This window comes from Cryptotermes secundus, unplaced genomic scaffold (assembly GCF_002891405.2).
Source record: "Cryptotermes secundus unplaced genomic scaffold, Csec_1.0 scaffold250, whole genome shotgun sequence".
NCBI lineage: Eukaryota > Metazoa > Arthropoda > Insecta > Blattodea > Kalotermitidae > Cryptotermes > Cryptotermes secundus.
Window position 1 is genome coordinate 2,455,990 of NW_019738873.1, and position 12,031 is coordinate 2,468,020.

Consider the following 12,031-nt stretch of genomic DNA (forward strand, 5'->3'; position numbering starts at 1 on the left):
CAGTTCGGAGGATGACAGTCGATGAAGTGACTGATAGACTTGAAAGGATTCTGACGATGGTGTATACTGTACTTCTTTTGGCTTGTTTTGGACTTCACCCATCGTCCGGTATGTAAAAGACAGAAAGACAAAAAGCCACGACGTTTCGGAGACTCGATCTGTCTCCGAAACATCGTGGTTTTTTGTCTTTAACATACCGGACGATTGGTGAAGTCCAAAATAAGCCAAAAGAAGATGAAGTGACTGTTGTGAAAGTATTGTGTATTATCCTTGTTAAACGGTAATGGCTTCTGTTGTTAAAAGCTTATGGAAATTTTTCTTTGTATAAATCCTGCACTTCAGTTTTCAGTTGCAAAAACACAGAAACTATATGCAAGACGCATGCTTGTGTATATGGTATATGTTAGATTAAGGGTAATTTTTCTAATTAAACATATCTACCCACTGTAATTTGTTATCTTCACATTCTACTGTAGTTTCATCTGATTATGGGGTTTGTGAGTTCTTAAATCTGTCAACATGTTGAGAGCAGATGGCGGGAGGATGTGGACTGGCCCAGAATAGAAACCAGTGGTAGTCTTTTGTGAACACATTCACATAAACGGCATGGAATTTATTGATCGGGCGAGTTTGCTAAGGAATGACTGTGCTTCATGGAGTTGGTTAGCTAGTTCACCACTGGAATACCAATATGTAGGATCAAGATGCGAATTTTCAGAAATTTTAACTGATTTTGATTTTCAGAGTTGCGAATGCTGTGGGTGTTGACTTTTATGAGGTGCCCACAGGGTGGAAGTACTTTGGTTCCTTAATGGATGCAAGTCGGCTGTCTCTTTGTGGGGAGGAGAGCTTTGGGTAAGTACATCATATTGTCATGTGGGAATCATACCCATACTGAAATGTAGTGACAAGTCTCTCTCTGTATTGACTTAAATTAATTTTAAATTTCATTAAGTAGGCTTTATACATCAAATCAGAAATGTATCAGTTGGGTGAAGATAAAGTTATATCTGTAACAGGCTGTGAAGCTCCATAGGGTTGTGAGATGGCAAGGCTCACAGACTTTGGTGAGGTTGTCAGCCTTACACGCTGGCTGCCCTTTACCCTCAGGAAGATTCCTGGTACTCATTTCTGCTGGTGGCTGAGTCGACCCCAGGGCCGTAATGTGCCTGGAAGGATTAGGTCAATTGAAAAATCCAGTGACATCTGGAATCGAACCCGTGACCTTTTGGCTTATAGCATAGTGCATCAACCAACTACACTACCACGTGACCCTATTAAGTTACAGATATACAGACTATATATTTGGTTATGTACGTATTCCTCCCCTCTTTCTTATTTATGAAAAATAATTTCACTGAATCTAATGTCTGTCAGTAGCTGTCCACTTTTTCTACTTTCTTTTTACGCACTGTAAAGGAAATTGCTGTAAATATGAAGCAGGTCTATCTTAACATTTTAACGAGTGCGTAAGTCAAAGGGTGGTATGAAATAGAATTTTGGGGCTGTAGGTTTTGGGAATATCAGCCAGATTGAGCTTACTGATAATATCCCATGGTGGAATTTTGTGGTGATGGTGAGGAGTCTGCAGAATTCATAACCAAAGCTTTGATTAGTTATCAGCTGCTCAGAGAAATCCTTCACCAAAAAGTTAGTGTATTCAAGACCAAGCTCCAAGAGTTTATTTTTACAGACCTCTAATTATAGTATTACCTGTAAGTAGTGATGCGGCAGGAAAGCATGCATTTGTTGGGAGATATTTATGTAAAACATTAATTTGCTATATGACATAAAAATCCTGATATAAAGTCAGAAACCTGTATAAATATTATTGAAGTTTGTATCTGTAGAGAAATATGAACATGAAAATGGAGTTCCACAGTAAAAAGCGGCAAATAGTTATGCTTCTGTGTGTGTGTGATGTAGCACTGGGTCTGACCATATCCGTGAGAAGGATGGAATATGGGCCGCCCTGGCATGGCTGCAAATTATTGCTTGTGAGAAGAAAAGTGTGGAAGAACTTTTGATTTCACATTGGAAGAGGTTTGGCAGGAACTTCTTTACCAGGTCAGTTTGAATGCCATCTCACATTTATTAAAATTATTTTTAGCACAGTGAAATGTTAAATGTTGTTAAAGGGTTGGCTGTAACGGAAAGTTTACACGTTTGCAGCAAATGTACTGCTGTAAAGAGGATTATCATCCAGGATGTAGCAGCATGTAGTCTAGGAGAAATTCACTTATGTTCCAGAGGCACAGTCTCTATCTTCCAGCTCACAGAGTAAGCCAAAGAAGAAACCAGCAAGGAGCAGGTGGGAAGCAGAGGTGCTTCAGGCTTGTTTCTTGCTTTGCTTACATTCTGAACTGGAAGATAGAGACTGTGCCTCTGGAACGCTCAGCGTCTTCTAGCCGACTACACGGTGTCACACTTCATACCCGCTGCTGTGAGAACCTGAAATCCTAATGCTTTATTGTTTAAAATTGTATTTAATTTCTAATTAACAAGTATCTCTGATATTCCACAGCAGGAGGAAACACCCAACACAAAAAACACAAATGTGCGATAGGACTACACATCAAATATTAGAAGCGCAAAATGCAAGCACAGCAGTCTCCACAAAGCCTTAAAATGCCTGATGATGACCAATGATGGTCGAAATATGTAGTGTGCAGTGTGGTTTTAAATGCTTTCAGAGACTCACTGTGTGTGTGTGTGTGTGTGTGTGTGTGTGTGTAGTAACTTTGAAACAAATTTTAGAGGAGTGTTGCATGTAAGATGGAATATCGGAGACATTTGTTAATTGATAAATGATGTTCAGCAGGCTGCTACAATATAACCCTAATTTCTAGGACTGTATTTTATAATTAGAATCATCCCAACATAGGTTTCATGCACAGAAAACCGCATGAGATAGCAGTATGCGTGACAGATGATCGAGAAGAAAGGTTTAGACAAGTAATTGGCCAGGCTTATTGAAAGTGCAATGTAACACCATATACAGTGAACTTCCTCAGTGAAAAGTAAATGTTCATCTGTTGCCTGTCATGTTACTTTCTCTTATTTATTTGAGGCAGTTGTCAGTATTAGACGCTAGGTATCTCAAATTGCTGCCGGTCATGGTAGCCAAGCGGTCTAAGCCATGCACTGTCTTCACTCGCTCGGAAGCCAAGATCGTGTGTTTGAATCCCACTCAGAGCATGGATGTTTGTGTGCGTTTTTCTGTGTTTGTCTACAGGTAGAGGCCTTGCGACGAGCTGATCACTCGCCCAAGGAGTCCTACCGTATGCGTAAGATCTAGAAAAACCGAAGTGAACGGAGTTCATGGAGGTAGGCCTAGGCCCACTGGGGCTGTAGTGCCAAGGAAAGAAAAAAAAATCTGAAATTGCTGTTGTGCCTGGACGCAGAGCACATGAACCACACAATGCTGAAACTGTTTCAAGATGAACTCCTGTGGGCAGAAAGCTTCATTTTTATGCTGCCATGTTTCTAAAGTGATGATAAGTAATTTTCATTTCATGCATCCTGTTGTGTTATAATATAAGATTTCTTTATTAAAATCTGTCACAACACAACATCAAGGTCAAAAGATGTATTCATCCTGGTTATGTCTTGAGTTTTTCTAATCACTGACGTCATGATGCTGTCAGCTTCTCACACTACATAGTGTCAAATGGCAGGGTGATGAGTGAATGGTTGTGGCCTAATTAGAGGTAGCCTCCTGGCATTCATCTGGAGAGACTGAGAGGAACCTTAGATCAGGATTGTTAGAGACACACATGAGGTTTGAACTGGGGACCTCCTGAATACAATTTGACAGTTTCTGATTTGGTTTATGTAGGTACGATTATGAGAATTGCAATGCAGATGACTGTGCTCGCATGATGCACAAGCTTGAGCAGACTGTGACTTCACCTGCCTATGTTGGGACACAACTCAGTCATAAGAACAAAAGCTATGTCGTCAAACTGGCAGACAACTTCCATTATGAGGATCCAGTAGATGGCAGCATAGCAGCAAGACAGGTATGTTCTGCAATTCCAGGTACTCTACACCAACCCTTGGAAGTATACACAAACACTTAATTAAGAAGATTTTAAATTTAAAAACATTGTTTTCATTTTATTGCCAACTAAGTGATATTCAAAAAAGCAGTATTTGAACCCACATGTGCATCAAACTAAAAATACTTTTATGATTTTAAATTCCTTAATTCCCTTTTTGCAAAACTGAATTTATCAAAAATAAATGAGCACCATTGTCACACATTTTACTCATTTTCATCAAATCAGAATTTTGAATATGACAGAACTTGACTTCTTTATAGCATTATCCTTCATTGCTGCTTGAATACATGGGGCATAGTGCATAACATAGCCATGATGTCTAAAATAGAGAAACAAAAACAAAGTTATATGCTCCTACCATGTATACCTGAGGAGACCTCAGAAGAATATGATGTACCTCTTCTAGTACCAGATTTTCAAGGACAGTAATTTCAGTGCTTATGCAGGCAGCTTCCCCAAGTGCAGTTCTCTGGACAAACAACTTTTTTCAGCCTTCATAGTGGCCTATTGTTAGGTGCACAGATCAGTTTCTCTTGATAAGCTGCCAGTTGTGCAGCCACTCGAGAACTTCACAGCATTTTATGGAACCCAAAGGTTCAGTACCATGTTCACAAGAGCCCTTCACTGGTACTTATCCTGAGCCGGATCAATCCAATGTATACCATCCCACCCTATCTCTCTTAAGATCTGTTTTAATATTATCCACCCACCTACACCTTGGTCTTCCCAGTGGTTTCTTTCCTTCTGGTTTTCCCACCAATATCCTATATGCATTCCTCTTCTCCCCCATTGGTGCTACATGCCCTGTCCTCGATCGTTCTAATTATACTTGGAGAAGAGTACAGATTATGGAGCTCCTCATTATGTAGTTTCCTCCAGCCACCTGTCACTTCATCCCTCTTCAGTCCAAATGTTCTCCTTAACACCCTGTTCTCAAACACCCTCAGTCTATGTTCCTCCCTTAATGTGAGAGACCAGGTTTCACACCTGTGAAGAACCACAGGCAAAATTATAATTTTGTATATTCTAATTTTTATGATTTTGGACAGAAGACGAGAAGACAAAAGATTCTGGACTGAATGGTAGCAAGCATTACCCGAGTTCAGTCTCTCTTAATTTCCTCGTGAATCAGGTTTAGAATTGTTACTGTCATTCCCAAATATTTGAATTGTGCCACATTTCAAAACATGTGTTAGCTATCTTTACATCATGATTTTGCCCTGCATTCTGGTGATGAGAGCAACATATATTTAGATTTCTTAGATTTCTGTGTTCACTTCTAGACCAACCTCCTTACCAGAGTCAGTTAAAGTTTGTACACACACTAGTGTATAGTTTTTAAAATTATTTTAACTCTAAATCCTAACCAGTTTTAAGTCTTTGACCATATTCAGTTTAATTTAATTTTATACCAATACAGCTCAGAGCCGATGAGTAAACAAACTAGAGGTTCACTACGAAGCAATAATCATTTAACCATGTAATCAAATAGGAAGGAAAATATGGACCCATATTGGATGAAAAATTAGCTTCTAGCTACACAGAAGCACATCTGTTTTATTCATGCCAGAATTAATGAACTAGTTTATCAGTTCCTTGCCTTGTCCTATATAAATTACGAACAGTGAGGCATATCTGCTGCTGGATTCACAGAGCTTGTGTCTCAGACTTTCAGCTTTCAGAGGAATGTGTTGCTCAAAAGACAGCCTGTTCACATAGTCAAAGACTCATCTATAGCAATGTCTTGGCTTGGGCATTACAGATTCTGGAAGTTTCTGTTTCAGTGTTGAAGAATTGCATACATTTTGAAAAGTTTGGCAGGACCTTCATATTCATTTAATATGAAATTTTTTCTGAAATGAAGAAATTGGATACTGAACTCCAGTCTTTTTAGCCATGACATTTTGGAAAAGTGTTTGAAGAGCAACTGGCCCTTGCTGCAGTAAAGTTGTCCCTGTGTTTAACTAATGCAGTACTATGCCATGAAAACATATGGCGGAGTAGATGTATAGATTCACGTTATCTTGACCTTGGCACTAGTTGGAGGTGAGTGGTCAGCTTCACGCCCCGGCCGCTTTACCCCTGGTACCCATTGGTGAGGAGGCCTAGCGGGTGCCAGAGCTGGTCTGGATGATGTGGAGAAAGAATAATTGTTGACCCTACTGGGACTTGAACTCTGACCCCTCCATTGTCCAACTCATAGCCAGTTGCTGTACCGACTGTACTATCAGAGACTAAGGAAGTTGAAATAAGAATTAAATTAGAGGCATAAGCTTTTATGTCAGGTACAATAATTGCACATACAGCTGAATTAATATCAGTCATTTGAACTGAACAGTTCAGACTTTAAGATATGGGGAAACTGCAAAGTCGTTTTTCATTGAAACAGACAGAATTTGTGTCCGATGTCAGAAACAATGTCTGTGTCTCCACACAGCAAGATTATTATTTAATTATGATGTAACCGTGCCAGAAGGTGAAGGGAATTTTTTAGTTAGAAATACTTCTTGAGTGTGATGTGAGAATTGCCATACAGCACTGCTTTCACTGCAGGGTATCAGACTTCTCTTTGAGGATGGCTCCCGCATTATTGTCAGATTGAGTGGTACTGGAAGTTCAGGAGCAACTGTCAGGATATATATTGACAGTTATGAAAAGGATGAAAATCTGTTGCTTGGGGATGCACAGGTATGTATGCAAATCATGAAATACTTCTGTACACACAACACATTCGACAGGGCACATGGTCTGCGTGGCTACCTGTTTGCCTACTGTCTGCCATCAAAACAAACTCCATGATTTCAGTCCACAAGCGAACCATACCTACCGAGCGACCTCCGCTTGTCGGCGAAGTTTAGTGCCAACTTTTGCGGATAGATGGTGATGCGTGGTCAGTGCAACAAATCCCCACAGCCATTCTGCCATCAGCATGCGTAAATTGAGGTCTGATTCAAATTTTTGAAAATATGAATAGCTGTTTGATACTTCCCTCAGTTACTTGTGTTACCTATACCTGCTAATGACCTTTGTGTGCTGGGCTAGTTTAGATTTTTCTAGAATACCCTCTTTGAGATTGTGCCTGTATTCCTGGAGATCCATAGCTAGTGGTCTACCTGTGCCACCACATAACTTCTGTCCCAGTGACAGGAAAAGCTGTAGATTACAGTGTGCCTTTGTTGCAGATGTTTGGCTAGTTCACATAAGTAAAATAAGCTTGTTTATTTTGTTTTGATGGTTCTCCTGATGTTCTAGTGATTCTGTATATGTTTGAGCTTCTCAGAAATACTTGCCCTGGGACTGCTAAGAATTGAGTCGGGGAACCATTGAGATAACAGTTAAGCTGAATTCAGTGCTTATTGCACTCACTGGGGTCAGTATATTAATTAAACAATTGGAAGATTTAGCTAGAAGGAGAGGTACTGTGCACTTATGGATTAGATTGATTAATCTTTGCACAAATAATCATGAAACTTAAAAATATTCTACACCTTCCTCAAAATGCATCAAATTAAATTTTGATTTCTAATTGTGTTACATGCTTCTTCATTTGTGTGTATAAGTTTCAGTGACTTATGATTTATGATGTCTTTAATGAATTATCTTGAAGACGACTGAAGTTATCGCTAATTCAACCAACAAAAGTGCTCACGTGATCAGGCATCATAAAAGCAATTGATTTCTTTGTTGTTTTTTGATGACCCAGTCAAACAGGCGGACTTTGGCAGGTCAGAAGTCAGACTTATGTATAGATATATAACTGTAAAGTTCTGGAGGTGAATATTAAACTTCAGGTCCTGAAGTTCACTTTGCTTCTGATTCTCTGCAGAGGCAGTGATTTGTTGAACCTGTAAGTTGTGGGAGAGTCTAATTGAACTCTAGGGTTAAAATATGCAGTGCACTAGTTTATTTCTCTTCTGTGGTATTGTTCTTACTGTGTAAAATTTTCACAGGTTGTGCTTTCTCCTCTGATAAACATTGCATTGGATGTGACAGAAATTAAGATTCACACTGGGAGGGAAGCTCCTACTGTCATCACATAATGAGAGGTAATGCATTATAAAATTATTATGTCAGACATGGGCCATTTTCTTAGGTATATGTAAGTTATACAGCATTCTGGAAGCTATATCTGCTTCCTTTATCAGGTTTAAAAAAGAAAAAGGTCCTACTCAGTTGGGCCCATTAGGTCTCATCTCAGTCACTAGTGAGTTGTGGTCTATTGGTTTCTGGTGAAAATATGATATGTGTAGGAATTTTGGCTGTTATGAAACTTGGTAAAAACTAATCTGAATGTTTCTTATGCAAGAATATGATTGTATGATCATACGAACTACAGTTCGTAATATTGTAATAATGCTGTAATATTGATGGCCTCTTAAAAACAAACGTTTTGAATTCAACCTTGAACCTTGGAAGTTATGTGTCACGTAATCTCCTATCCCATTCTTTCCTGCCCTAACACCTTGCTGTCTTCGTAAGGAAGACAGTTACAGAGGGTTCAGAGTAGTGACCCGTTGAGCCATGGCTGCGACATGGTAGCAGAGTAAAGGCAGGCAGAGGTAGAGAAGATCACAGCAGGTTTTGATTCATAATTCAGCCCAGTAGTAGTACGACAAAGTAAGTGGTGATATTGGCATGATCTGATCATTACCAGGCCACATCACTAGTAACACAGTAGTGGCCATCATGAAGGTAGAAAGTTTGCAAAAGCTCTTTACTTGAGGGGGAAAAAATGATACCATTTTTAATCCAGCATACTGTGATTACTCTAAATTAAGAGTATTTCTCCAGGCAGATGCATTTGGCATGAACTTTTATTCATGCATTACTTGGTTAACATTGTGTCCAGTATTTCCATATGCTCATTTTGCATTGTCAGGGACCCCGTTTCACAGCCACGCAAACAAAATTACAGTTCTGCATATTTCAGTTTTAGGCAGCAGATGAGATGACAAAAAGTTCTGAAATGAACGGTGTCAGGCATTACCCGAGTGTAATCTTTTCCTAATTTTCTCATAAATCATATTTTTATTTGTTAATGTCACTGCCAAATATCTTAATTTTGATACTTTTTCAAACAGTCTGTTAGCTGCCTTTTATGTTATGATTTCACCCTACTTTCTGGTGACAAGACAGTGTCATATACTTAACTTTTCTCTATGTTTACCCCTAGACCACCCTCCTCACTGGCATTAATTAGAGCTTCTGTTGTTTTCTTCTTTTTGGTATTTACATTATCAGCATAGACAAGAAGTTATTGTGATCCCATTCAGTTTCACTCCCACAAGATTTACTTTGACTTCAATATTAGAGTCAATTTTACCAACCACACAACATATTTTTATTATTATTACACTACATGTTTCGACCTCAAGAGGTCATCCTCAGGTGTACGAACACAGCTGTATAATTACACGCAATCACATTCGTCTTCTCACTTATTCGATCCTGTATCTTATTCAGGCCCACGCTCAATAATATATCAAGCTCCTCTCACAAAACACNGGTCTCGTTCTTCCGCGTCCTCTGATGTTGCTGGATCTGTTACGGTCCTTGTTAGAGGAGCTTGATATATTATTGAGTGTGGGCCTGAATAAGATACAGGATCGAATAAGTGAGAAGACGAATGTGATTGCGTGTAATTATACAGCTGTGTTCGTACACCTGAGGATGACCTCTTGAGGTCGAAACATGTAGTGTAATAATAATAATAAAAATATGTTGTGTGGTCGGTAAAATTGACTCTAATATTGATTAAATACACAACAGGATGCAAGAAACAATTAAAGTTTACTTTCACTTTCCTGACGGCACATTCTAAAGCAAAATTTAAAAGAAGTTGCGATAAGGCATCTCCTTGTTTTAGATCATTTTGAATAGGAGATTATCAGGTAAATGTCTTCCTACCCTACCCTACAGTAATGCATCCTAACCTATCTGTAGGACTACATTTGAAGCATTTTAAGGAATGCCAGCTTCAGTTTCACAGGGATCATCAGTCATCCTGTTGTTGCAGTTAAGATACAGAAAGTTGAGGTTTCAGGACTTTGCACATAACATAGTCGCAAAACATAAGAACCTATTTCCAGGTGATGTCATAATAGTGACCTTACTTTGGATAGACTGGTTTACACTGTTGGTCACTGCACATGTTAGTCCACTGAGACCTTGTGATATAAATGAGTGTAACTCTCTAATACTAAGGTTAGATCAATCTCCACACTAACAAGGTTGCATTATGACATTAGCTAAGGGATATGTACATATTTTCATTGGTAATATGATTACAGATTTATTTTCTTGCAGAATAATAATTAAAAATGAAACTTCTTGAACTGCCAAAGTTCCTATTGTAGGTTGTGACTAAAAATGCTTCTGTCAGGAACAAAGTAATTCTGTTTGGATAATCATATAAATTGCAGAGCATGCTGTTCTGTCTTCCGTGCCAATTTTATTAGTCCATGTTTTGTTTTACTTTTAAATGCAAAACTTTAGAAAATGAAATGGTTTTCATATGCACATTTGACATTAATATATGTATTTTCTTCTTTTGCAGCTTGTATACTTGAAACAGTGTTGGGATTTTAGTCTAATTTTTATGTTAAACAGTAAAAAAGTGTATTAAAACAAAACTGTTACAGAGTATTTGAAGATTATGAATGACACTTGTTATGATAACTGTCTTGTAACTTTTGAATAGAGGAATGTATTAAGTGACTGATACAGTTCCTTCATGATGAAATGGCTGAAATTCATACTGTGCTGAATTTGCTGAATTCAGTAGATATTTTGAATGTATAATATGGAAGTTTATCAGTTTGTAGCCCCTGTGCTTCTTCCAAACAAGGATGTGATGATAAAACTACATGAGGATGTCGCATATATTAGTAATGTGTTTGTTGTTCTCGTTGTTTTGGAAGTAGTGGAGATATATGATGGAGGTTGTTTAGCTGGATTTACAGTGTAGCCAGTGGATCTGAAACCCTGCAAAATATGTGAACTACTAACATAGATTCCTCTTCCACTTCTGCTTTTGGGAAAAATCTCTCTTGCCTCTTCCAAGTCGCTCTCCTCCCTCTTCTACTGGCTGTTACTGTACGGCCTTCACTGTTGTACAACCAAAGGTGATTGACTGATACCGAAGGCGGTGCTTTATCCTTTTGAACAGAGTTGTTCATAGTGGAGAAGGAATTTCATTCTTATGGTTTTGTGATTATTGATTGTATAACATACGTAATTTTGTAGAACATATTAGACCTTCACCATTAGTTTTTCACCACTAACAGTGTCGACATGATGACTTCATTTACCATATGCACCAAAGTGGTTCAATTCAATATGGAAATTCTTTGTGAACTATAAGCACTGTAATGTGGCATTGGTGGGAATCCTGATCAGTCTGTATCAGTGACACTTCTCTGGCTGTTTTTGAGCATGCCAGTCCTTCTGTACACACTTCACTATAGCAAAACACTGTCACTGGACTGTGATGATAATCCTTGATGAATTTCCACGCCTCTTACACTTTCAGCCCATAAAAATCAAATGACTGCACGCTGCTCTACTTTTGTACAAGTGGTAAGTGGAGCACCAGTGTAAGGCAGATGAGTGGTGGAGGAGAAGTATGTTCCTGCAAGAAAGGGAGGTTCTGTGCACAATCAGCAGTTGGGCCTTAAAAAGAATTTAATGTTTTGTGGATTTTACACCATTGGTCCAGTGATTGAGGCTAGCTCTTTCTAAGGGACCCAACAGAATAGGTGTTCTCCTTCACCTGAGGACGGAAACAGATCCAGTTTCCGAAACGTCATGTTTTTATTAGTTATCTTAAAAACCAGGACGATGGATAAAGTCCAGAAACCCAATATATCAGTGCTATCTTCCATGTCCTTTCAAATTTATTATTTGCTGTCATCTAGTCACTCGATGCTATATACCGTCAGTAACTGACATTGTCAGTAGCTGAACTG

At 38.7% G+C, this 12,031-nt stretch overlaps 1 protein-coding gene across 1 annotated transcript in view; it reads left to right on the plus strand.

The window, feature by feature from the left end:
- The window catches only part of LOC111871094 (phosphoglucomutase), a 30,647-nt gene extending 18,835 nt beyond the window's left edge, over nucleotides 1-11,812 (plus strand). Inside the window, exons 7-12 of the mRNA XM_023863886.2 lie at nucleotides 745-855; nucleotides 1,927-2,067; nucleotides 3,839-4,022; nucleotides 6,618-6,752; nucleotides 8,015-8,110; nucleotides 10,621-11,812. Coding sequence (XP_023719654.1) covers nucleotides 745-855; nucleotides 1,927-2,067; nucleotides 3,839-4,022; nucleotides 6,618-6,752; nucleotides 8,015-8,104 — 661 coding nt within the window. The 3' untranslated portion in view covers nucleotides 8,105-8,110; nucleotides 10,621-11,812. The remainder of the gene's footprint in view (nucleotides 1-744; nucleotides 856-1,926; nucleotides 2,068-3,838; nucleotides 4,023-6,617; nucleotides 6,753-8,014; nucleotides 8,111-10,620) is intronic.
- Nucleotides 11,813-12,031: the final 219 nt, after the last annotated feature.